This window comes from Ursus arctos, unplaced genomic scaffold, assembly GCF_023065955.2.
Source record: "Ursus arctos isolate Adak ecotype North America unplaced genomic scaffold, UrsArc2.0 scaffold_34, whole genome shotgun sequence".
Classification (NCBI taxonomy): domain Eukaryota; kingdom Metazoa; phylum Chordata; class Mammalia; order Carnivora; family Ursidae; genus Ursus; species Ursus arctos.
The window spans coordinates 3,127,271-3,153,475 of record NW_026623030.1 but is presented as its reverse complement, the minus strand read 5'-3'; the positions used below and the strand labels follow the sequence as shown (position 1 = coordinate 3,153,475).

Sequence of the window (26,205 nt, the reverse complement as noted above, 5' to 3'; positions counted from 1 at the left end):
CCGGGGCGGGTCCGCGGGACCCGGAAGTAATTAGGAAGCTGGGCCGGGAAGTGGAAATCTGGATTGTTTGCCGTCGTTTCTCCGCGCTCTCTGGTTCTGGCACCGCCAGCACCGCTGCCGCCGCCGCAGCCATGGGGAAGCGGCAGCATCAGAAGGACAAGATGTAAGTTGAACCGAGCGGAGCCCCGCTCGGCCTCAGTGCCCGCCTGTCCCTCGCTCCGCGCTGCCCCCCTTCCCTCTCTCAGAGCTGGTTCCCAGAGCCACTCTCAAAGTGGAAGCCTCTGCCCCCTCCTCAGGTGGAGAATTACAGCCCCCTGCTCCGAAGTCTCCCGGGCTCCCGGTTCTAACACACCGTAGGTGCCCTCATCTGAGCGTGGCCCGCCCACCGCCTCGGCTCTGCTCTTGAATCAGCCCCTTCCTCTCTTGCTCCTCTAGTCTCCGTGCCTGCTGGTTCGTCGGCCTACACTCATGCTCCGGAGTCTCGCAGTTTAAAACAAACTGGTCTTGCGCCGTGCTTCCCTCCAGCTGCCACTGTGGTTTGTTGTTTCTTCTAACAAGACGTGAAAGACTTGCGTCTGCTTGCTGTGTTCTCATGTTTTTTGAAACCACTCCAGGCAGGCTTTACTCCCCAGCACTACTCTTGTCAGGATCCCAGTAACTTCTCTGTTGCTAAGTCTAGTAGTCAGTTCACAATTCTCATTTTGTTGGGCTTCTCAACAGCATATGACACAGTTGACCACCTCGCTCCTTCTGAAGCCCTTCTTTGGTATGTGGGACACCATACGCTCTTGGTTTTATGTCTGCCTCAGTGGCCTGTCTATTCTCAGTCTCCTTTGCTGGATCCTTCTCCCTCTCTCCCAGACTTCAAACACCCATGTCCTCCACGGTTTTTCTCCCTTTATGTTCTTCCTCGTGATCTCCCCCGTTACATTAGTCAGCTGCTTACTCAACATCTCCAGTTGGAGGTCTGATGGACATCTCAAATTTAATATGCTCCCCTCTCTCAGTGGTCACACCGCCATTCAGTTTCTTAGGTCAGAAGTCTGGGAGTTAGCCTTGGTGCATCTTTCCTGTGGCTCTCTCCAACCCTCTGTTCTTTGGTAAATCCTTGTGGCTCTTCCAGGAACCACTTCTCACTAGTCCACCAGCCCTCCCGTAGGTGGAGTTTATGGCAGCTCCTCCTTGAACCTTTGTAGTTGCCTCCTGATTGGTTTTCTGCTGCCTCTCTTGCTTGTCCCTCTCTACACAGGCACCAGAGGGACGCTTTGAGGAGTTATGTTAGATCATGCCAGGGCCCTACTCAAAATCCTCCAGCAGCTTTCCATCCTGCTTAACGCCAGTCCACAGCTCTTACCCGCTTGCGGGGCCCCATGTGATCCGACCACCGCCCTTCTTCATCTGCTGCCACATGCCCCTGTGCACACTCTTCAACGGCTTCACCCTTTTCTAAAAACTCAACAGCTTTTCCTGTCTCAGGGCTTTTATATGTGATAAGCCTGCTTGGTCTCTCTGCCTGGAAAGTTCTTCCCCAGATCTCCACATGGCTAGCTCCTTTGCATCATCAAGTCTTCTGTTAAATTTTGTTCATTTCCTTCAGAGGAAAGCAGGCCTGTTTGTATTTGCTTATTAGTTTGTGTATCCCTGTGTTTTGTTGTATTTACCACTGTGTGTCTGTATAGTAGGTGTTTAATAAGCATTTGCTGAATGAGTGAAACAATTCAGTCACCAGTTACTTCCAGAGACTGTCCTCTTTATAAAGCGGGGTGGTAGTAAGAGTCTCTTCCTCTTCTCCAGGTACATTACCTGTGCCGAATACACTCACTTCTATGGCGGCAAGAAACCAGGTACGGCGTGAAATCCTTCTGTTCCTTTGGTGTGGATGTGTGTGTGTGTGTGGGGGGGGGTTGTAATTAAGGAATGACGTCTTCACTACACAATAAGACTATAAAAGTTAACAATGAACGAGAACACAAAGTGTAGCAGACAGGTGGGTTGAGAACACGGATAATTCGCAAAAGAGAAAATACACTAAACACATGAGAAAATGTTTAATCTTGATGGCCATACATACATGTATATACGTTTCGTGAGAGCACGCGTGAGAGTGAGTACAGGTCGGGGGAGGGGCAGAGGGCAAGAGAGAGTCTTAAGGAGGCTCCACGCTGAGCACAGAGTGGATGCAGGGCTCGATCTCACGACCCTGAGACCATGACCTGAGCCAATATCAAGAGTCAGACGCTTAACCGACTGAGCCACCCAGGCGTCCCAGTGGTGATATTTTTTGACATAGATTAAGATAACATTCTTTTTTTCTGTCAGGTTAATAAAAAATAAAAAGAACGATAATACCCAGAGCCATCAAGGCTGCAGTAGAAAGAGCACATTCTCATTAATTGCTGATGGGGATAACACCAGCACAGCTGTTTTGGAAAGCCAAGCCAGGCCCCACAGCAAGGGTGTTAGGGTTGTGGGAGAAACCCAACCGCAGTGGCTTAAGCAAGTATGGACTTTTCCCTCTAAGTTTGTTCTTGACGTACCCCATGTGTTATACCTATTGAAACGTTTTTAACCCACACTAGTTTTTGCACTAGGTAGTGTACGTGAACTTTTGCCTTGGCATGGAATTGAGTTGGTGGTAGGAACACATACATGAGGTTACTTACAGAAGAACCTTTCTTTTCATCTTAAACAGATATCCCACAAGCAAATTTTCGTCGTTTACCTTTCGATCACTGCAGGTAAGAGTTTCGAGTGTTAATCTGTCCCTCCTAGTTGTGTTCTGATGCTCCTTATTTGACGGTGAATCTGATCCTTGGGGATGCAGATGGGGGTTCTGTCTGTGTTCCCTCACCTAGATCTTCCTTGAACTGAGAGAAGGTGACCTAACAGTGATAAGAACTAATACTTTCTGCTCCTTCTGTGTCTGTATGTTTATGCACTGTTTCTTTTAGCCTCTTTCTTACCTTCCAAGGTAAGTAGACTGTTGGTTAGCCTATTTTATACTTGAGAGGATCACCGTTTAAAAGTGGGAAGTCCCTCGCCCAGGTGTCACATCCAGGAAGTGATGCCTTTGAGGCTTGAACCCGGTGGTCTGACTCCAGGCCCATGTCTTTCATGCTTTACTTTTAGTCCAGAGTCTAAGTAGTAGCAGCATCAGTGATCGTCGTGATACCGTGAACCCCATTCCCCTTCCCTGGGAACACAGGTTACTGGTGGGGATGGGGAGAGACCCAGCTGTAGAGCCACTCAGATGCTTCTTCCCACCATGGTTGGTGTGTGTTTGAACAGAACGTGGGTCTGTTGGAGAAGTGGGGCTCGCAGTAATGAACCCCAAGACATTGGGGGTTTGGGGATGGTCCATTTGGGCCTGAGTTTCCCCCAGCTCGAGCTGAGATCGTCCCTGCTCCGGACACATGCATTGTGTGTTTGTGTGTGTGTGTGTGTGTCCCCCATTGGGTTCTGATTCCGTAGGTCACGATGAGCCTTGAGAACTGACAGAGCTCTCCTAGTGCTCTCAGCCAGACACCACAGGCAGGTAAGGGTGTAGGAAGGGCCAGGGATGCAGCCACTCGGTCTGCCGCAGGAGGCTCCCGTGTAGCGCTGAAGGAAGGCTTTTCTCTGCTCCTGGCACTTGCTCAGGGAGGGTCAGCAAGTGGGACCCAGGCATCATTGGCTGGATTTCTCCCCGCCCAGTTTTGTCATCAGCCTCGTGGGAATGTGGTCTCCTTCAGAGTGCCTGTGAATGGATTTTATGGAAATACTTTCATCCTTGGTTCCCAGTTCCTCCAAGAGGTCTCCAAACTGTGTTTCATCCGCTTTTTAACTACCTTGGGTTCTGGGTAAAAATGTGCTTTGAGAACATGCCCTTCAAGGCCCGTTTGGGAGAAGATGCATGTACGGTGTCTCGCTATTTGGAGCTCGCTTTGTTATTGGGTCGTGTTTTCATCAGTCCCCAGCAGCAGCAGGGTCACCCCTGGGTTAGAGTAGTAGGTTGGGCCAGAGAGGGAGGGGTGAGGTTGCCCCTTGAGGGCTTTCTGGAGCAGCATCTGGGGAGGTGACCCCGTCACTGCCAGGCTGTCCAGGTCTGGGGGATTGACCTGTGCTGCCCAAACTTAGAGATGACCGATTTACAAACAAGCCAGGTCAGCCAGGGCTCTTGATGGCTAGTGATGGAAACCCGGTGCAAGAAAAAAGGGTATTGACTCAAGGAAGTTCACCAGGTACAGTCTCCCTTCATCTGTGGGTTCTGCTTTTCCTTTTTTTTTTTTTTTTTAAGATTTTATTAATTTATTTGACAGAGAGAGAGCCAGAGAGCACAAGCAGGGGAAGTAGCAGAGGGAGAGGGAGAAGCAGGCTCCCCATGGAGCAGGGAGCCCGATGCGGGACTGGATTCCAAGACCCTGAGATCATGACCTGAGCTGAAGGCAGCTGCTTAACCGACTGAGTCCCCCAGGTGCCCCTGGGGTCTGCTTTTCCTAAGCAGGCTCCCCATGAGGTGGTAAATGGCTTGTGACAGTCTGGGTCTCTGCAGACCAGTCTACCCCCATATCCATGTATTAGAACTTACCCAGGGCTCCTAGGGCACTTACCTGAGTCACGTGCCTACCCCTTGGAAATGTGGGGGGAATTGTGTGCACACACTAAGCAGGAGCAGGCGGGGCACCCCCAGACCAGGATCTGTTGGGATGAGAGAGGGCAGCTCTCAGTAGAAGAGTGTGGCCTACCTGCTATGTGAGGTTTTAGGGAGTGAATCCCAATCCTGCCGCCCCAAAGGCTACCTCCAGGAACCTCTTTTGGGCTTGAACGTGATGACATGTGTCACGTGACACGGCAGATAGCACCTCCTGGGACCCTTGCCTTGTATTTATTGGTTTGTGCAGGGAGCTTCTGAGGGGCAGGGATGTGGGGGTCACCTCTGTACCGGCACCCAGCCCTGGCTAGGCAGAGGGGCCCCAGAATTGTTGGAGGGAAGAAGGGAGGAATGAAGGGAGAAGTCACGGGAGCCACTGGGTGACCCACAGTGACTCTGTCCTTTCTCAGTCTTTCTCTACAGCCATTCGTCTACCCAGTCTGCACCCCTGAAGGCGTCGTCTTTGACTTGCTGTGAGTTTTCCCTCGACTTTTGAGCTAACAAAAGGGGTGAGACTGTTGATACCCACTCAGGAAGGGGGTATGGGACCAGCTGGAGGGTTTGTGGCTTCAGGCGTGCCAAGCCGGGCCACGCTGGGGTCTTGGTAGCCTCGGGGGCCCTGGGTGGCCCCTTGGGGACACAGGAGGGACTTCCAGAGCCTCGGGATGATGCCGCAGTGTTGCTGTGACCCCTGGGCAGGCAGCCTTGCTAGCAGGCACTACTGTCCCTGCCTCGGGTGGCATTGACCTCTTTCCACACATGGGGGTGTCTAGGGTTCTAGTTGGTCTACCTATACCTGTTTTGGAATGTTAATGAACTTGAGCACTTTTCACTTGATGAAAGCAGAGCCATAATTTAGGTACATACTTTCCCAGTGCTGTGTTTTTAGCGTGCTGCTCAGTTTTATGTTCCAACATAAACGAGCTTCTGTAATTTTTTCATGTTTCAGTCTCTTTTTGGAAAATGTGGAAAATACTTCAAGGTAAAAGGAAAAATTTACAAAATCACACTATCCAGGATAACCACTGTCAACATTTATTCTCCTCTTTTTCTGTGAGTTTATTTCTGGCACGTGGTTGAGGTCATACTGCGAAGATAGTTCTGAATCCATTTTTCACTCAGTTGTGTCATCAGAATTCTCTGGAAGCCTGATTTTTGATGCTGGCCCAGTATCTCATTATATAGACGTATCAGTATTTGCATATGTCTTTGTTCGCTGGCTTGTGTTGTTTATCCATAACCGCAATAAAAACACTGGACGTACGTTGAGACCCACGTATCCAGAAACACTCCTCACTTCCTTGGTCAAGGCAAGCTGCTCGCGGAAGTGAAGCGGAGCGAAGCCCATTCGTAGGTCTCACCTGGACGCGACCCTCCTGGACGGTGGCCTCGTCACCGGGCTGCGCCTGACTGCCTGGGTGACATTCTCTCTTCTCTCCCCTTCAGTAACATTGTCCCTTGGCTTAAGAAGTATGGGACCAACCCCAGCAATGGAGAGGTAAGCGGCTGGGCAGGAGTTTAAGAGATGCCGAGTGAATGCTGTCCTCTCATCTGTCCTTTTGTTCTGTGTTTTTGGTACACGTGAGCGCGGTAGAAGACTGTTCACGGGGCACCGTGAGTGGGACTGTCCTCCCCTCCCTTCCCCACACTGTTCCTTTCTGGAAATGTTCCCTACACGTACACGCATGTACAGACGTACATCTTCTTTCCTTGGCCCGTGGATGCAGTCACACGTGCGAACCCCTCTGTACCTTGCTTGTGCACCCCACAGCGTGTCGGAGATCTGAACATCAGTGCGTAGGGCCCTGCCACGTTCTGTGGTGGCTACATGCGTCTTCCTGTGGGGCTGCTGCAGCATGTTTGAAGTTACCCGCTGTCACAGTGGACAGGGACTGCCCTTGTGCACGTTTCTCCAGACACACATATGAGTGTCCTCCCAGGACTGCTGGGTGACAGGGTGGGTGCGGTTTCAGTTTTGGAAGCTACTGGCAAATTGTCCTCCAGGGAAGTTGCAAATGCCTGTTTCCCCATACGCTCAACGACCATGAGTATCATCAAGTTTTTAGAAATTTTCCTTGCCTCAGCCTGAAAGCGTTTTTTAATTTTTTTTTTTTCAAGATTTTATTTTTAAGTAATCTCACACCCAGTGCGGGCCTCGAACCCACAACCCTGAGATCAGAGTTGCATGCTCCACTGATTGAGCCAGCCAGGCGCCCCTTAATTTGTATTTTTATCCTGAGTGAGGTTAAGCAGCTGTTTCTGTGTCACGCATACAGGCCCAGTGTCAGGAATTCTGTGCCACTCGGGAAGAGAGCCCCAGAGCCAAGTTCCAGTGTAGTCGCCTTTTCTGCCCCCCGCTGCGTGCCTCCATCATAAACTCGTGGGGCTGCTACAGTTCCCACGTTCCGGTGGTCCCTTTACTTCTCGGAGCCCTCTCGTTCCCTCACACTGCAGCGCGGGCCCGTTTCTTCACTTCCTCGGTGGCATCCACTTGCTTGGCGAGGTGTGGGCCTGTGCTGCGTGCAGCGCCTGCGAGCTGTCAGCTGTGGGAGGTAGAGGCGTTCACCGACGGGGCTGGGGGCCTTGGGGAACGTCTGTGTGGCAGCGCCGTTGAAGCTGAGACCCGAGGATGGGGGGCGATGGTGGCAGATAGAGGCCACGTCACGGGGGGCCTTGAAGGCCCTGGGGGGAGCTCGGGTTTGTTCTGGGGGTGCTGGAGGCTGGGCAGGGTTTCAGGCAGAAGCGTGTCGTGATCTGGCCTGTGTTTTTGTTTTGTTTTAAAGATTTTATTTGACAGAGAGAGAGCACAAGCAGGCAGAGCAGCAGGCAGAGGCAGAGGGAGAAGCAGACTCCCTGCCGAGCAGAGTCCGACACGGGGCTTGATCCCAGGACTCTGGGATCATGACCCGAGCTGAAGGCAGACGCCTGACCGACTGAGCCACCCAGGTGCCCCTGGCCTGTGTTTCAGAGGCTCGGTTTGGCTGCGGTGGGGAAACGGGACCGTAGGGAGGCAAGGGTGGAAGGTGGGAAAGCAGCCAGGGGGCTGTGCGCCGTCTGCGTGAGAGGTGCTGTGCGAGCTCGGACCGGGATGGGGGCTGAGGAGGTGGCCCAGAGAGGCTGGACCCACGACTGCTGTTACAGATGGACCTGGGGGCCTCGTGGGGCCATCACATCAGGTTCTGTGTTTTTCCCGGGGCCGGGGAGAGCTCAGTAGGAGCCTTCTAGTGCAGCCCCATCTCGGGCGGATTGATCAGTTAGCGTGTCCTGTGTCAGGGATGCCAGGGACAGACCGGTGGAAGCACGTGATCCAGCCTGTGCTCGGCGTTCCAGGCCAGGGGGGCTCAGCAGGAAGGCGGACGCCTCAGAAGCAGAGGTTAGCGGCAGGAGGGATTCGGGTGCGCGGAGTAGGGGCAGGCAGTAGGGTGGAGGTGGGGTGAGGAGAGCCAGCAGGGAGGGTGGGGACTTCTGTGCGACCTTGGAGGACGGTCGACTTCAGGGTGGCCGGAGGAGGTGTTTGAGGCGGAGAGGTTAACCTGATGAAATGCGGCCTGCGTGAGGAGGGCTAGCGTGCCGGGCGAGGCGGGCCGGTTCTGGCGCCGTGGAGCTGAGAGCCCTGTCTGCTGGGATGAGGCCCTGCCCTGCCGCGGAGGACAGCAGGCTGGATGAGGCCTGGTCAGTTCTGGGACGGAGACCCGGGAGGCCGTGCAGCGTGGCGGCCGCCGTCAGGGAGGCCCAGGAGGGCCTGGGCGCTGTGCGCTCGAGGGGAGGTAGTGAGGGGGCGAGCAGCGTGAACGGCGTCCTGGTCACCAGCCTAGGACAGGTGAAGTGTCACTGGTTCTTCACTTCGCCGAGGTCTTGTTACCTGTTTCCCAGAGGCCCTTCTGTGCTGTCCGGGCTCCCTGGCCCTTGTGACAGAGTGTAGGGTGCTGTGGGCCCCTCGGTACGGTGGGTGGCTCCCCAGTGGTCCTTCCCCGCCCTTGGAAGAAAGGGGGCTAGACCGGGGGGGGGGGTGTCCTGGGCCCGGCCGCCCAGGGCCGTTGGGCTTGTTCTCAGACGGTTGAGGTGGTGCTCGCAGCCCGGCCTCCCTTAGAGAGAGCTCTCCTTCAGGCGTCTGCTGCGTCCCTCCTCATGGTTTGTCATTCGAAAGCGTGACTGGCAGTGTTTTCCTGTGAGGCCTTCTGCTGGGAGCCACCGTGGGCTTCCAGGGCCTTGCCGTGGGGTCCGTGCTCCCTGCCTGTGCCCCGTGATTGGCTGTGGTCGGGGTTCATTGCCTTCCCTGACATGAATGCTGCGTCCGCCTCAGGGGAGCAGCCGGTCTCAGGGCTCCTCTAGGCCGGAGGGTCTGCACCCTGCGCTCCCAGTGGTGGCTTTCCGGCCCCACTCTGCCCCGGGGCCCCTCGTGTCTTCCTGTCCGTGCTTGTCCTCATGGCCTCCGTCTCCTTCCCCGTGGATATTGTCGTTCAGTGGCCTCCGGGGCGCTTTTCGTTACTTTGGACGTTTTGCTTCACGGGTGCGCTTCAGAGCCCCAAAACATGTAGATGCTCGGCTCGGCCTCTGGGCCCGGTTAGCGGGCCCAACATGGCAGCTAACAGGGGCAGTTCACCAAGGGCAGGCTTGGCCCATGTGCCTTCTCGGGGACCCAGGAGGAGCGTGTTGTGTGCAGGGTCATGTTCCCGGGCTGCCTGGGCCCGAAGGAGGAGGGCTGTCTGATGGGAGCAGCCTTGGAGCGAGGACCCTGTTGTCTGTCCTGGAGTCGAATGCCCACCTGCACCGGTGGCGGGATGGTGGGGGGCAGTTGAGTGACAACGGAAGGAATGAAACCAGCCGTGGAGGAGCAGGTGGGGGCTGGCCGCTGCAGGAGGGCGAGGACCCAGGGGCCTGGCCCCAGGGTGCCCATCCGGCGTCTCCTCTGTGCCTCGTGTAGGCAGGGCTGGGCCGGGCCCGCACCAGAGTGGCCACGGGCCGCTGGGACGTGGGCCCTCAGTCAGGTGCTCCCGGGCACACAGCTTTGCCTCCCCCTTCTGGGGTCCCTCCACAGTCCCCTTCACTTGCTCCAATCCAGGCCCCCCACTCCGGGGCAGCTTTTTTCCTCTGGCTGCCTGGGCTGTGTTTTATCGTAAAGTTTCCCACAGTAGAGGCGTAAACTGTAGACAGTGCAGAACTTTGAAAAATAGAGGATCCCATCACACTCACTCAGCATGCGGGGGTACCGATTCCTTCCCCTCCCCCCACTTTGTAATGTTCTTTCTTAAGTAGTCCTACAGCAGAACAGTAGGGGCATGCCTGTGTACCCACCACTTAGATGAAGAAATACATTCATTTTTAACTTCAGAAGTAGTCAGTGCATCAGGGCTCACCATAAAAACGTGTCAGCACTTGAGAAGTATAAAACACACCTCCACCCTCGGCGTCTAGGCAGGGGTCGCCCCTGTGAGTGCGCCGCTCAGAGGCTGGGGGTTCCGTGGGGCAGCCCTCCTTATCCACGTCACTTCTGGGTCCCGGGGCCCTCAGGGTGGCCCCTGCGGCTTTACTCCTCGCCTGCAGCTGTGAAGGCTTGCGTGGTCAGAGACTTTGCCCATCTCTCTGCTTCACCCAGCCTCATAGGCTCTGCATTTCTTCACATCAGCCATTTATTCGTTACGACTAATTTTAATAATTCTTCTTCCAGAAACTGGATGGGAGGTCCCTGATCAAGCTGAACTTTGCAAAGAATAAGGAAGGTGAGTGGTCCCTTTTATGGCCATTTCAAAGACTGTGCCACAGACCCCAACGCCCCGCCTCTCATCAAGTACTCTGCAGAATCCATCATTCCTTTCTGATCAAGCCGGACACTCAATTTTTCAAATACAAGGGGCGGCTTGGCTGACTCAGTCAGTGGAGCCCGCAACTCTTGATCTCGGGGATGTGAGTTCAAGCCCCACATTGGCAGTAAAGACTACTTAAAATAATAAGATAAAATGGTTGAAGTGGCAGAGGTTATTTGTACTTTACCCCAGTTAAAAAAAAAAAAAGATGTAACATAATTTTTCCTTAAAGGTCCAGGTAGTTTAAAGCTGGGGGTGGGGTGGGGGGTGAAATGTTGAGTTTTGGGCACTTCTTCCCACAAGGGCAGCGGGGCCGAGAGGGTTGCTGATGGCCTCTGTGTGTACAGTTGGGCCCGTGGGCATGGACCCTGTCTAGCTGCGACCCTGGTCTGCTCACTGCTCAGACGGAGGCCCAGGGCTGGTGGGCGTGGGGGGTGATGGGTTTGCCACTGGTTGTGAAGCCCCACCCCAGCCCAGGGGTCCTGCTTTCTAGTCCTCCACATTGTCCACTGTTGTTGTCAAATATACCAAAGCTGAGTGACCGCCGCGGGCACCGACCTTGCTCTTGACTCTTTGTGGGCCTGGCCCAGTTCTCTCGGCCCGTGCAGATGCCACGGTTGAGGTTATCTGCGCTCGTTGGGTGTGTGCGTCCTGGGAAGATGCTGGGGTCTGACACGCCTGTCTCCCCCAGAGCCTGGCCCACAGTAGGTGGCGGCTCACCGTAAAAGAGGGAGTGGCCTCGACAGAGCAGAAGCACGGTGCTTTGTGGATGGTCTCTGGAGGTCAGGGAGCTCCGTGCTGGTAGCCAAGCACTGTAGACCTTCCGCTCTGAGATCGGCTGACTCCAAGGCCCACAGCGTGTCTCTCATTCAGCACGTATTTACTGAGTGCCTGCTATGTGCAGAGAGCAAAACAGACCACATCCCTCCTGGAATAAAAGCAGCTTACGTTATGGTGAGGGAGGAAGCTGGAAAACAGTTCACCATAGTGTGTCAGATGCTGCTTCTGCCAGCAACCGAAGATAAGGAGCAGGGAGGAGAGGGAGTCATAGCAAGACACGCTGGTGGGGTTTGCGTGGGAATCCAATGAGAGACAAGGCGTGAGGGATGTGGGGGAAAGCGTTCCAGGCAGAGGGCACAGCCAGTGCAAAGGCCCTGAGGAAGCCTGTATTGCTGGCACAGTGTGAGGCGTGGAAGCAGGGGTCTGTGGTCAGAGGGGTCCGGGTTGGGGACAGTGCAGAGCAGTCGTGTAGGGCACGGGCAGCCACAGAACTCTCAGGTGCCAGCCGGAGAGGAGAGACGAGATCTGAGCGTTCACCTGTTTTTTTTGTTTGTTTGTTTTCTTTTTAACATTTTTGACCTGCAAGCACCTTTTTTTTTTTTCTTTTTTTTTTTTAAAGAAGGCTCCACACCCAGCATGGAGCCCAGTGCGGGGCTGACACTCACAACCCTGAGATCAAGACCTGAGCTGAGATCAAGAGTTGGATGCTTGAGGGGCGCCTGGGTGGCGCAGTCGTTAAGCGTCTGCCTTCGGCTCAGGGCGTGATCCCGGCGTTCTGGGATCGAGCCCCACATCAGGCTCCTCCTCTGGGAGCCTGCTTCTTCCTCTCCCACTCCCCCTGCTGTGTTCCCTCTCTCGCTGGCTGTCTCTCTCTGTCAAATAAATAAATAAAATCTTAAAAAAAAAAAGAAGGAAGTCCACACAAATCCGTGTGGTTGCCATCTCCTAAGTCTCTTAATCTGTAAATACCCTCCCCCCACCTTTTTCCACAGTGTATTTGTTGGGACTTACTTGAACGTGCTTCCTGGCTGCCTGGTGCAGAGTCGGTGGGGCAGGGGCGGGGCAGGGCGGGCAGTGGGAGCTTGTTGCAGTAACACAGGCCACGGTACAGGAGGTTCGGGAATGGGGCAGGGTCTGAGATGGAGGAGGAGGAGGCCAGGGTGGTGGCTACTAGCAGCAGGCTGGGGGCTGATGGCGCAGACTCCTCCAGGGAAGGCCATGTAGGGCTTGGGTTTTGCAGGACCACTAGGAGTTTCCCACTGGGATTGGAGCAGGGGGCTTGAGCAGCTCATTGTCCCTCTGGGTCTCCGTTGTGAGCCTGCTGACAGGGTTCTGCCTCCTCTCTTGCCCTTGGCCCTTGGCCCTTTCTCTGACTGGTTTTGCATGTGCCTTCTTTCTAGGAAAGTACCACTGCCCGGTGCTGTTCACCGTGTTCACCAACAACACCCACATTGTAGCTGTCAGGACCACTGGCAACGTCTACACCCATGAGGTGGGTTCTCAGGAACGGTGGCACGTGTAGGCTTTTCGGCTCTTCAGCTGTGTGGCTCAGGGCAGCCCTGGGCTGGCAGGGCTACGTTCTGAGAGCCACCGGCGCAGTCAAGAAGAGGTGTGCCCTTCCTGCGGCCTCCGGACCTGAGACCTGGGGGGTGGTTTTGTACCCCATGGGTCCGCCCCACAGTTTTGGTCTTCATTGATCAGGCCCTGGGAGGGAACCTGTGCTCTGAGGACAGGCCCAGGGCCGAGGGGAGCGCCGAGTCGTGTCCCCCCGCCCCCACCTTGTGCTGGAGTCCCCAGGTGGGCTGGCAGAGGGCACAGCAGCAGTCGCGTTGGTGCCATATTGCAGGGAAGCCCTCTCTGAGCTGTTTTCCCACCTGTCCCTGGCCGTTGGCAGGGTCTGGATGGCCAGCGCTGCCCTAGGGGACCCAGGGGTCACTTTTGCCCAAAGAATGCACAGATTTGGTGGGAGGGGCTTGGTAGAACTGCATGGCCGGCCTTGTTGAGCCCGTTTGCTGATGTCAGATGTGTGTCACGGGAGTGTCCTTCGGTGAGCTTTGCTGAGATGGCTGATTCGAATATCTGGAACTCAGCAGGCTCTGCGCTCCATGGCGGGGCCGCTGCCGTGAGCCCCTGGAGGGTACGTGGTCGGGGCGGGCACGATAACCGTGGGCTCCCTCCTGGCTGCAGGCAGTGGAGCAGCTAAATATCAAGGCCAAGAACTTCCGAGACCTGCTGACGGACGAGCCCTTCTCTCGGCAGGACATCATCACTCTCCAGGTGGGTGTCCCCTTGCCTCTGCTGTGCCCAGGAAGGACCCTGGTGCCCTCTGCCAACCCCGCCTCCCCGCCTAGGCTCAGGGGCCTGCCTGGTTGCGGTTTCCCAGCTGCCCCCAGCTCCTGGCAGCACCCCCAGCTCCAGCGCCCCTGTTCTCTGTCAGCCCGGGTCTTCACACGGCCGCTTCCGTCTGGCTCTCGCATCTCCTTCCGATGCCTGTCCTTGCTGTGTCAGGGCCGCTCATCTCTGCCCCCAAAGCCATCTCCGTATCCAGGTGGGAGAGGACAGGCTAGTGTGTGTCCTACCCCAGCGTTGAACATAGAACGTGCCTCTAGATGTCAGCCCTGAGTGGGTTCCTGAAAGACCTGGACTTAGAAACTCGGGGGGTGGCCTTTGTGGGCTGTTCCTGTCCTTGGCTTGTTCCATCCTCATCAGAGGTCTGCGCGCGCTCCCGCCCACAGGGGGCCTCGCCGTCGCCAGGGCTCGAGGCGCTGTGGGCTCCGTGTCTGGCAGCCACGCTGAAGGGAGCGTGTGGGGGGGTGTGGGAGGCCTAAGGTAGCTGCCCCGTGTCTGACCGCACCCCCAGATGAACATCCATCCGTGCTCATCAGCCGTGTGACGGGGAGAAGGGGACATAGTTTGGTGTGCCACTGTCCCCACCCTACCCCTGCTTGTGGCCTTGCCCGGGCAGAGCCCGCTCCTGACCCCTGGTGCCCTCCATTCCCTGCTCGACACCTCAGATCTCTGTGCTGCCCCTGGCCTCATGCCTTCCAGGCCTGGGACTCTCAGGCCACCCGCCCGTCCTCTGCTGCCCGGCTCACTCTGCCCCACGTGTTGTTTTTGCTGCAGGACCCCACCAATTTGGACAAATTCAATGTCTCCAATTTTTTTCATGTGAAGAATAACATAAAAATAACAGATCCTGGTAGGTACAACCACAGCTGGCCTGGGTGCCAGGGGTTTGGGTGAAATATGTAGTGCTTTCTGGGGAAAGCCCTCACCTTGCTGGGGGCTGGAGCTTCCAGGAGTCTTGCTCAAGCCCAGACTGGCTGATGCTTCGCTTCTGTGTGGAGGTTGGCAGGACCGCACTTGCCCACACCCGCCCACAGGGGACCTGATGTGGGGAGTCCCAGCCGGGGCCCATATGCTTGGTGGGCACAGCCACCTATGGTGGAGGCCTGGCCCCCGCCTCTGCCCCACTCAGGGCTCCACCCCAGGGCCCCTTGGGGCCGCGTCCTCTCCCAGGTCCTCCCCTGGCTCCTTAGAAGTTGTCTCTGTTCCCACTGCAGGGACAGGTGATGAGTGCAGGCTGCTGGGTCCCTCTGGCGTGGAGGCAGGTCCTGGGGTGGGGGGGCCGGTGACTGGGGCCAGGGGGCAGCTGGGGACAGAGTCCAGAGCTGACCACAGCAGAAGCTGCAGCAGACTGACTTGCCACCCTTGTGGGCTCTTGCCTCGAGCTCTTCCCCGCACCCTCTCCCCTGCATCGTAGCCACCAGGAAAGTGTCACCGTGTGGAGGCTCGGGTTACGTGGCCTGCATCCTCCTCTGGGCTTCCGCTGTTGCAACTGGCTCTGGCCTCCTGTCCCCATCATGCCTGTCTGGGGACACTGCTGGGTGATCGGCTGAGCAGGGCCACCGTGCTGTTTTGTAGATGAAGAAAAGGCCAAACAGGACCCATCTTATTATTTGAAAAATACAAATGCCGAGACCCGCGAGACACTGCAAGAGCTCTACAAGGAGTTCAAAGGGGATGAGGTCCTGGCGGCCACCATGAAGGTCCCCGAGAAGAAGAAAGTGGACAAGCTGAATGCTGTGAGTAGGCAGAGGGCCACACAGCTTCCAGTGCGGCCAGCCTGCCCATCTCGGCCCCTCAGAGGGGTCCTGGGGGAAGGAGCTCGTGGGGGCCCTGGGATATGTTTGGAGGGAGGTGGCCGGGACCCCTCACAGCCCAGCTGCCCCTTGGGGGCCCAGAGGCGGGCTGCACTGAGGCTGGGCCTCAGGAGGCTGAGGGTGGCAGATGCGTGTGCTGGGGGCCACACAGGGTCTGTATCTCACCCTGGCCCGAACTGGGCAGCCCGGAGTTGATATGCTGGGTGGACCTCTGCCTGGGTACCACGTGACACTGCATCCTCAGGACAGCAGGGAAGAGACAGCCCCTGGGACTACCCTGCAGAGCTGGTCAGTTGGTGCCCAGAGGAAACCCAGGGAGAGATGACAGGGGTGTTTCAGGGTACCGTAGCGCTGAGGGGAGGGGACAGGTGGTGCCCTCTGCTTGGGTATCACGTTTGCTTCTCGTCGGCCCCGAGGCCCCCAGTTGGCAGTGATGGTGCCAGGATTTGTGCCCCGACCTGTCAGGCCCCAGAGCGGCTCCTTCTCCTGTTGAGGCAGGGCTATGGGGGATGGGGGATAGAGGGGCTCTGAGGCTTCCTCAGAGAATTATCCAGGGAAACTTGCGAGAGAAAAGAAAGAAGGTTGGTGTTCACAGCCCCACTCCTCTAAAACAACAGTGCTTAGCGTTTTGGTGTATTTCCTTCTGATGGGGAGAAATCACCTTTTTTTCCTCCTCTGTCTCGGACAAAAATACAACATATTGGGGCTTATTATTTCCTGACTAAAAAAGCAATGTGTTTACTGTAGAAGATTGAAACCTTTGAAAAGGAACTAGAGTCCCTCGTACTGTGAACCCAGCAGTGACCAGTTCCTAGTTCTGTCCAGGGTCTCAGTTACCATGAGAGCCTTGGCCAGCTGGGCCTCAGCCTCCTGCCCAGGCGGGGCCCTCTGTTGCACGTGTCCCCGCTCGGTCCCCTCACTCCCTGAGCCCTTAGAGGGCCAGGCCCCCTGGAAGTCCCCGCTGGGCTCTGTGGGTGGCAGCCAGGGACAGCTTCTTAGAGGCACTGAGCGGGCCTCAAGTGGTGGGGTCCGGGCCTTCCAGCCTCCCGGGGCACTGCTCATGGGCCGCCTGGTTTTCTCTGCAGGCGCACTATTCCACCGGGAAGGTCAGCGCCTCCTTCACCTCCACCGCCATGGTTCCGGAGACCACGCACGAAGCAGGTAGCTGCCCGTGCACCTCCGTCCCCAGTAGTGCGGCCGAGGGCGGGCGCCCTGCCCCCCAACGCCCCCCATCCCCCACCCCAAGCGTCGCTCCATCTGTGCCAGACCTTCATGGGTGCTGTGGCAGCTCTGGTGTGGTCGGGCAGTGACGGGTCCTTTCTGAAAGTGTGTATGTATCGGGGGGCGGTGGGTTTGGAGACTGCAGTGGGGGCCCAGCTGGGGGCAGGAGACCCTTGGGCTCCAGCCCATGTCCCACCATGGCACCGGCCCCACACCCCTTCCTCTCGTGTTTTTGGCCTACCAGGCCCCCACTGTCCCCTTCCTCCCACTGATCCCATGTCCAGGCTTTTCCAGTACCCCCCCCCCCTTAACTACTGAGCCCTGCCTCGTCCCTCTGCCCCTACACCCACCCTGCCCTGTGGCCCGGGGCCGACCCTCGGGCTCTCCCCGGAGCCTGGTGTGGGTGGGGGGTGCTGCCCCAGCCGGAGGGCAGCACAGAGCTCGGCCTCGGTTCGCAGCTGCCATCGATGAGGACGTGCTGCGCTACCAGTTTGTGAAGAAGAAGGGCTACGTGCGGCTGCACACAAACAAGGGCGACCTCAACCTGGAGCTGCACTGCGACATGGTGCGTGTGGCCGCCGTCCCCACCCTGAGCCCGCGCTCCTTTCCAGGGTCTTAAATCCATGCCCGCACTTGGTACGCGCTGGTAGAGCGAGCGAATGTTCCACCTGGTCCCTAGAAGGCCTGGTGCCCGCACTTCCCTCCCCTGTGAGCCGTGCACTGCGTTTCCTGGGCCCGTGTTCTGGGCGGGGCGTGCGCACCCATCACTCAGAAGGGGTCAGGCTCCTTACACGCGCGCGCACACACACGCACACACACCCCTGCCCCCCACTTGCTCGAGTGTCTCTCGGCGGCGCTCGCTCAGGGTCACGGCAGATGCAGGTGTCCTGTCGTTCAGCCTCATGGGTCCTGCTTTACTGTGTCCGGCCGGGCAGCTGAGCAGCACCCCTGCCTGAGAAGGGCCCTGGGTGGTGCTTGCAGTCCTCCCGTCCGCTGCTCCTCACCTCACGGAAGTATCTGGGCTGTTTTGTAGACGCCAAAGACCTGTGAGAACTTCATCAAGCTCTGCAAGAAGCAGTATTACGATGGCACCATCTTCCACAGATCCATCAGGAACTTTGTGGTGAGTGACGAGAGTCTGTGCTGGCCGCAGACTCGCGCCTCTGCGGGGGTGCGGGACTCGTGGCCGGGGCGAGGGCTGCCGGTGTCTCCTGTGATCGTACCCATGAGCCCCTTCTCGGGTGGGGAACATGCGGGCTGACCCCTAGGTGTCCCCAGCCCGGCCATGCTGGGCTCGTGCAGAGAGGCGGCCCGAGAGGGCTCTGTCCTCACCAGCAACTCAGCTGCTCTCGAGCCCACCTGGCCGGTGGGGAGTTGGTTCAGTCGGTGGTGGGCAGCAGCCGGAGGGCCAGTGGGGCCTTGGGCGCATGGGGCACAGCTTGCTGACTGGCTTTGGTTCCTCTCACAGATCCAGGGGGGGGACCCCACCGGCACAGGCACAGGTAGGCACTGGTGGGAGGGCTTCCCCGGCAGCTTTGGCTGCTCTGTGGGCCATGGCGGGTGGGTGGGCGGGAGGCGTGCCGAGAGTTTGTATGTGGAATCTGATAGGCCGGCCACCAGCCTGCTGTGTGACCTCAGGCACATCCCTCATTTTTCTCTCTTTGAGATGGTTGCAAGGCCTAGATGGATGGGGAGAGAAACACGATGCCCTCTGGCTGCTCTAGAGCCCCTTCCGGGCCTGTCGGCTCCGAGGCCCAGGCCGCTCACTCACTCGGTGTGGTGTGAGCGGTCGTGACCCGCAGCTTTCACCCTTTACTCCTTGTACTAGGGGTCCGGCCCCACACAGGGCTTCGAGGGGCCTGGGGGCTGGGGGGAGATCCGTGGGGAGACGGTGATGAGGGTCCCTCGAGGCCAGGGGTGCCCTCTGAAGTACTCGTCAGTGTCCCCTCGGGACTTAGCGCAGATTTCCAGAGCTGGCTGCATGCAGCTGGGACCCAGTCGTGGCTGCTGCCAGCCGTGCTTGCTTCCTCTTGCAGGCGGGGAGTCGTACTGGGGAAAGCCCTTCAAAGACGAGTTCCGGCCCAACCTCTCGCACACGGGTCGGGGCATCCTCAGCATGGCCAACTCGGGGCCCAACGCCAACAAGTCTCAGTTGTGAGTCAGCGGGCACCTGTGGGTGGCTCCTCCCTCTCTGCTTTGCCCTAAAGGGGCTCCACCTGAGTCCCACCCAGACAGTGGGCAGCGCCCTGGAGGAGATCACATACCACCCCCGTGTGTGTGCCTTGGGGTGCGTGCTCACGAAGCCATAAACGTAGGTGGTTGCTCAGAGACCAGGGAGGCTGCAGGAGGCGGCAGGTGCTGGCCTTGGGTGGCGGGGGAGGGGCGGTGGCCTAGGACATGTAGTGCATTTGTCGAAACAGGGCGGCCCGGTGAGGGCCTGAGAATTGTGCTTGCAGCGCTGGTGTGTCTGATGCCTGGGACACCCAGCCTCATCCTAGTGGGTCAGCCGAGGGGGTGAGAATAGGCTGGAAGTATGGGCCTGGGCAGCCCCATGTCCTGGGAAGGGCAGGGGGTGAGGGCCCAGCGGGAGTGAGTGTGGGGAGGGGAGCGGCCAGACCCAGCCTGGCAGGGGCAGGGGCCGAGGGGCGTCTTCGGGGTGGCGGAAAGACAGTTTTCTGGAGGAGCCTTACGCCATGGGGCAGGCAGGCAGGGGAGATCGGTCTGTGCAGTGTGGGGGCCGGTGGTCAGGGATGGTGGCATTGGGGGTGGTGGCTTTCCTGCACATGTGATGGGATTCCCCTGCAGAACTGTCCGGCTGGGTGGAATGGGGGTGCCTGTCCAGCCAGGGTTTCTCTTGACCTATCTGTCCTTCCCTCTCTGGGAGCTGTAGGAGTTCACCTGAGTTTCATCATTTCCAATTTTTAAAAATTCTTTGGTTTCTGCTTGTTCTTTGTTGACTCTTTCCTCTTTGCTCTCTTTTTACGAGGAGGTTTGTATTTTTCTTCAGAGCTTTTTAGATTAGGCATCTGTATTCTGGATATTTTTTCCAGGTGTTTCCAGTTGGAAAAACTGCCCATGGTATTTTAAAATATATTCCAGTATGTCTCTCGTACAGTTTTTAGTTGTACTTAAGGGACTCTACCCTTAGTTCATTGGTTCATGGGGTCTCCAGAAGTTTTGGAAGACTTTAGTTTTTTGAGGTGGGAAGGTTTTAATTTTTGTTATCATGTCTTTACACACCGTGTCTGTACACGGATGCGAACCAAGTGTTCTGCGTCCCTCCCGCTGTGCCGGCGTCAGAGAGTAATCCCTCCTTTTCCCGGTTCAGTTGCAGCCCTGCCGCTGACTCGTCTTCTCACGTGAGGTTGCCCGCTGGAGCTCTGGTCAAGTGTGGCGGCTGGGGCCACCCGGACCCCGGGCCATCCTCTCCTGAGGGGGCCCCGTCAGGTGGAACACCTCCCTTTTGTACCCTGAGGGTCTCCGAGCTTCAGTGACTTGTTCTGGGTGATTTTCCACGAATCCTTTACCTGTAGGAGGTAATCCTACTCAATCATACTGGCTCTCTGTAGGAAGTTCTAGTAGGGGAGTCCACCTTCCCTGCTTCCACAGCATGTTTTGGCTTGATTTGGTTGTTTCCTCTTTAATATGAAATTTTAGATCATTTTTGTTTTTAAAGATTTTATTTTTATTTTTATTTTATTTTAAAGATTTTATTTATTTATTTGACAGAGATAGAGACAACCAGCGAGAGAGGGAACACAAGCAGGGGGAGTGGGAGAGGAAGAAGCAGGCTCCCAGCGAAGGAGCCTGACGTGGGGCTCGATCCCACAACGCCAGGATCACGCCCTGAGCCGAAGGCAGATGCTTAACCGCTGTGCCACCCAGGCGCCCCAAGATTTTATTTTTTTAAAGTAATGTCTGCACCCACCGTGGGGCTCGAACTTATGACCCCGAGATCAAGAGTACACGCTGCACCGACTGAGTCAGCCAGGCTCCCCAAACTTTAAAATCATTTTCTCTAGAGCAAACTCTAGGGGTGTTCTAATTGGAGTGACAGGACATTGATATTTTGAAAGGATAGATGTAGGACATCTTCCATTTAAGAACGTGGCTTGACTTTCCCTGAGGGTATGTTTTCTGTCTTTTAATGTGGTTTTGGAGTTTTCACCTGGGTTCCCTGCCTTCCCAGATAAGGCTACTTAAGGATTGTATAATTTGATTTTTTTTCTATTTATTAGAGAGAGAGAGCATAGGGGGAGGGGCAGAGGGAGAATCAGGCTCCCCGCTGAGCAGGGAGCTTGAATGTGGGGCTCCATCCCAGGACTCCAGGATCATGACCTGAGCCACCCAAGTGTCCCTAATTTGATTTTTTTTTTTAAGATTTTATTTATTAATTTGACAGAAACAGCCAGCAAGAGAGGGAACACAAGCAGGGGGAGTGGGAGAGGATGAAGCAGGCTCCCAGCAAAGGAGCCTGATGTGGGACTCGATCCCAGAACGCTGGGATCACGCCCTGAGCCCAAGGCAGACGCTTAACGACTGTGCCACCCAGGCGCCCCTAATTTGATATTTTTAAATCAGAATTCTTTGCCAATTCTGTTGCTTATATAGGGAAAGTTTTTTTGGGGGGGTGCCTGGGTGGCTCAGTCCAGTGCCTGCCTTCAGCTCAGGTCATGATCCGGGGTCCTGGGATCGAGCTCCACATCAGGCTCCCTGCTCAGCGGGGAGTCTGCTTCTCCCTCTCCCTCTGCCTGCCACTCTCTTGCTTGTGCGTGTGCGTGCCCTCTCTCTCAAATAAATACAGTCTTTTTAAAAAGTCTATTTTAGGGGCGCCTGGGTGGCACAGCGGTTAAGCGTCTGCCTTTGGCTCAGGGAGTGATCCTGGCGTTATGGGATCGAGCCCCACATTGGGCTCTTCTGCTGTGAGCCTGCTTCTTCCTCTCCCACTCCCCCTGCTTGTGTTCCCTCTCTCGCTGGCTGTCTCTATCTCTGTCGAATAAATAAATAAAATCTTAAAAAAAAATAAAAAGTCTATTTTATATCTACTTTATTAAATTCTCTTATAATTTGAATAGTTTTTATTAAGAGTGTCTTGGGTTTCCTAGATACGGTTATCAGCACAAGGTAGTGTTCCGCTCTTCCAGCCTGAACACCAGCCCCCTCAGGGTCAGGCCTGCAAGGAGAGGACGTGGGCACCCCGCTCTCCAGGTTACATGCTGCTTTACCATCTGATCATTTGTTGCTGGGCCTACTTTTTGGGAGAGGCTGTGTTTCCAGATGCTTTTCTCTTAGCATCTGTTACTCTGGTCAGACCGTTTTCTTTTCCTTCTGGAATTTGTGGATAGAAGCTCTGGGTTGACCAGCCTAGCTGTTACTGTTTTGTCCTGGAGTAAACCTGGGCTGGTCCTCGCCACACTGGGCGCTCCGCCGGCCACTGCTTTAGGCCACTTGCCGCTGTCCTCACCCCTGATCCGGGTCTGCTGGCCAGGCCTGAGGTCCAGTGTGCACAGCCTGGGGAGGCTTGGCGGACACGGGGTCTGCGTGGTAAGTAGCATGCCAAGGACAGCTTGTGCGGACCCTTCACGCTAACTCCTTAGTCGGGTTCCACTTTGTGCGCCATCTGGGTAGCTTCTGTTTCTTGCCAGAATGTAACTGGTCCATCTCAAGATTTCCAAACTTCTGGTGGCGTCTCCCTTCCCGTCCATCACCACGTCTGCATTTCCGCTCTCCTTAATGGCTTACGGAGGGCTTTTCTGGTTTTATTTTATGTAATTTCCTTCTGTTTCCATCTCCCTGGCTTCTGTTTCTCTCCTTTCTCAGGCTCCCATCTTGCTCTCCACCACTGCCGACAGCACGTACTCCCCTGTCTTCGCAGGTCACAGAACTAATCGTAGACTTGACTTCCTTTCTGGTATATCTTTGTTTGTCCTGTCGTTGCTTTTCTTGCTTTCTTTTTCTTCAGGACTGTTTCATTCCCTCTTAAGCTTCCTGAGCTGCGTTAGAAACGTGCGGTGGAGAGACCTCTTGGTGGGCAGAGTTCAGGTCTGCACAGTGGTGGGTGTTGACGTCTAGTCGGGACTTGCCCGCCGGCCGTGTCTGGTCAGGCCCAGGGGGCTCCAAAGGGGTGCTGTCCCCGGTGGAATGGGCTTCAGCCTCTGTCCCTCGCCGAGTGTGCGTGCCGTGAGCCGTCGGGGACGTGGACGGCATTGCACGGTGTCCCAGGAGGGCTGCCCGGCCCACACCGCTTCTCAGGGGACCCCACCCCAGGACGCTTCTCTCCATCTCTTGTTAGACCTCTCCTTCTGTTCTTTTACTCAGAGCTTTCCAGATTCCTGAAGTTTTAGGGCTGTCTTTATGGCACACACCTAGATTTGGGGTTAATTCAACCTGATGGTCTTAGGTGCGTACTTAACTTTCCAGTCAGTAACCATATTTTATCTTAATTTGTACTGCCAGGTTACTGTTTTTTAAAAATATTTTTCATTTCTTCCTTTCCTCTTTCTCCCAGTTTGGAAGTTACGTGTCACTTCTGGCTTTAAGTAGATTTATTTCAAGCCTGCAGTTACCAGTTCATCTCTCTCCCTCCCTCGCAGACAGACCTTGCCCGAGCCGTCGCCCCAGCCCAGCCAGCTGACATGTTCATATCGTTGGGCATTGAAATTTCACTCATTTTTACACCAAATTAGATGTGACAGTTTACTAGGTCAGCATTTATGGGTGTTTACCCACGTTCCTTGGTGTCTTTGCTCCCTTTCCTGCCCGTCTGCTTTCTTCCAGTTCAGAGTCCCTGCTGCTTCAGCTGCTGTCGCACCGGGACGGGCTCTGGTGTCCAGTCTCCCTCTCCACCCACCCCCCCCAACAGTCTCTGCCTGCGGGCTCTGGCAGCGTCTGTCCGCCCACCAGAAGTTGGCAGCAGCCGAGGCTGGAGGCAGAGCCTTCCTTGGCCTTTCCTGGGCAGCTGTGCCCGGGGCCTTCTCCTGGGGAGCTGGGGTCCCGGTGCCCCTGGGTGGCCTTGGCTGACGGCCTGCCCTGACCAGGCAGGGTGTGGGGGCCGCGCACACATGTGAGCTGCAGCTTCCCGGAGCTGCTTTGAGGGGACGGGGATGCCTAGTGTGTGCCCAGAAGTCTTGGGGGCCCAGCAGGCTGGGTGGGGAAGGCTGCCGGGCTCTTCCTGACCCCCTGTCCTCCTCGCCCAGCTTCATCACCTTCCGCTCCTGCGCGTACCTCGACAAGAAGCACACCATCTTCGGGCGGTAAGAGAAGCTGCTGCTGACAGCCGGGGCGCTGCTGCGGGTGGGCTCCTTGCCCAGCGGGACCCTCTCGCTGCCTTTCCCCTTGCCTGGCTCCGTGCTCACTTGCCCGCATGACCATCACTGCTGAGGTCACGGCCATGCGGAAGTGGGGCCTTGGGGCCTTTCTGTTGGCCAGGGGATGGTTGGCTCCGCAGACCTGCTGGCTGAGGGGAGGGCCGCTCTAGCCCCCTCTGGCCGGCTGCCCTGTCCAAACTCACCCTCCTCGGGCTGTCCTCTGGGTGCTTCCAATTCTCAAGCCTGGGCCATGTCCTCTCTGTCCTCTTGTCCTGTGAAGGCCCAGGTGGTATTTCCAGCTTGTGGCCTCATGGCACGTCACGCCCCTTGGCTCGGCAGCCTGTAGCACAAAGGGCACTATGGAGAGCGTGGAAGCAGTGTGTGCGGCTGTGGCCCACCCGCCCTGCTCTCACCTCTTCCCCCACCAGGCCCCTCATCCCCGTGGCACCTTCTCAGGCCCGTCCTCCTCCCCTCTTCCTGCCATGCCACAGGGACTTGGCTCTTGGGGGTGCGCTGCCCTGGGGCACATTCAGAGGTACCCCCGTCCCTTGGCCGCAGGGTTGTTGGGGGCTTTGACACACTGACAGCCATGGAGAACGTGGAGAGCGATCCCAAAACCGATCGCCCTAAGGTATGTGCCGCGGGCGAACCGAGGGAGCGCGACGGCCCGGGCTGGGCACCGGGCAGGTGGGTTTGGAGGGGCCCGCTGCCTCCTGCCGCCCGCTCACTCGCCTCCTTCCGCTGCTAGGAGGAGATCCGCATCGACTCCACCACGGTGTTTGTGGACCCCTATGAGGAGGCCGACGCCCAGGTGAGGTGGCCATGGGGCGGGCAGGGGCTGCGGGGAGCCTGCCCGGCCTGCGGGGCTGCGGGCCAGCTGTCACCCTGCTCCGCCGTAGATCGCCGAGGAGCGGAAGAAGACGCAGCTCGAGGCGGCGGCCCCAGAAAGCACCGTAAAAACACAGCAGCCCAAGCCGGGGAGCCAGGGCCCCCAGACGTACCGCCAGGGGGTGGGCAAGTACATCAACCCAGCAGCCACGTGAGTGCGGCGAGGGCGCTCGTCCCGTTGCGTGGTGCCCTCAGAGCCTCCCGGTGCCCACGGGTGAGAACCCGCCTGTGGCGAGGGAGCGGCGGGCATTGGGGGTGAGCAGGTGCCGTGGGGGCCACGGTGCAGGCTGGAGCTCGAGGACTCGAGCTGGGGGAGGGTATAGTGACTGTGTGACCTCACAGCCAGCCGGCGCTGCGGGAGGGCGTGGGCTCCCAGCTCGGGGGCTGGTCCGCACCCAGCAGCTAGAGCGATTCTCCTCTTTCCAGGAAACGGGCAGCAGAGGAAGAGCCGTCAACCAGCACAGCTGCTCCTGTGGCCAAGAAAAAGGCCAGCCGAGGCTTTGGGGACTTCAGCTCATGGTAGCAACGGGTCTACCCCTCTGGAGCCTCAGAGGGACTCAGGGCGGGGTCCTGTGTCCACACCACGGAGTTCTCTGTCCTTCCGACTACAGCTCACTAAAGCTCTTGCTTGTTGCCCCGAGTCCCCTTTCCTGGCCCTCGGAGTCCATGAGCCTTCCCAGCCCGAACCCACGTCTCCGATCACCAGGCATGGGCTGTGGCAGTGTGGGCTGGGGTCGGGGAGGAAGGCGGGATCTCTTGACCCGGGCTTTCCTACCCTCCCCCACCCCAGCGTGGCCCCTGGGACCTGGTTAGAAACAGGTTTGTGGAGCCCGGACCTTCTGGAGGGGGGCCGGTGTGGGGGAGGGGGCGCAGGGGCGGGGCTCCACACCTGTGGCTGCCACACCTGGAGGAGTGCCTGCCGCCAGTGGCTTGAGGACCCTCGCCCAGAGCCTTGACACGAGTTTCTAAAACCTCTTCTGCTGCCTCTTGCCTGGACTCCCTGGGGCCCGGCCACCCAGCAAGGACTCGAGGCTCTCAGCCATGTTCCCGCGCGGGCCTGCTCAGCCCGGTGGGGGCTGCACCCAGGACCCCCTGCCGCTCTGCCTCAGGATGGTAATAGGAGCGCTGGGAGCCGGGGCCCAGCCCTGCAGTTCCTGGCTGTGCCCCACACCCCGCCCTCCGCCCTCAGGGCCTGACTTCGTGCTCACTTGACCCTTCACCGCAGCACTAGGGCTTCCAGACCAGTCTCACCAGCGTTTCCAGACTTAAAAATCCCTTCCCTTGACGTTATTTTTCTATAAATGTAAAAAAAAAAAAAAAAAACACAAAAAAACCTGTAACATTTGCTGGCCCGCCCTTTGTTTTCTGTTCATTCTGTAGCCGGTGCCAGCGTGGCTTCGCCGCTCCTGACC

General features: G+C 57.1%; 1 protein-coding gene across 2 annotated transcripts; it reads left to right on the top strand.

Moving 5' to 3' along the window:
- The first annotated feature begins 1 nt into the window (after window position 1).
- Window positions 2-26,145, top strand: PPIL2 (peptidylprolyl isomerase like 2). 2 transcript variants are annotated; one of them, XM_026487850.4, is made up of 20 exons: window positions 2-163; window positions 1,795-1,844; window positions 2,693-2,738; window positions 5,041-5,103; window positions 6,077-6,128; window positions 10,299-10,350; window positions 12,615-12,706; window positions 13,402-13,491; window positions 14,338-14,413; window positions 15,139-15,299; window positions 16,463-16,538; window positions 17,057-17,163; window positions 17,632-17,721; window positions 18,067-18,100; window positions 18,635-18,752; window positions 23,795-23,851; window positions 24,464-24,536; window positions 24,654-24,716; window positions 24,805-24,944; window positions 25,220-26,145. In XM_026487850.4, the coding sequence occupies exons 1-20, from the start codon at window positions 132-134 to the stop codon at window positions 25,314-25,316; spliced, it is 1,569 nt and encodes a 522-aa protein (XP_026343635.1). In that variant the 5' UTR covers window positions 2-131; the 3' UTR covers window positions 25,317-26,145. The 2 variants fall into 2 exon arrangements, with proteins under 2 accessions (XP_026343635.1, XP_044235870.1); XM_044379935.3 differs by lacking the exons at window positions 23,795-23,851; window positions 24,464-24,536; window positions 24,654-24,716; window positions 24,805-24,944; window positions 25,220-26,145 and adding an exon at window positions 19,927-20,324 and having other exon boundaries at window positions 20-163.
- Window positions 26,146-26,205: the final 60 nt, after the last annotated feature.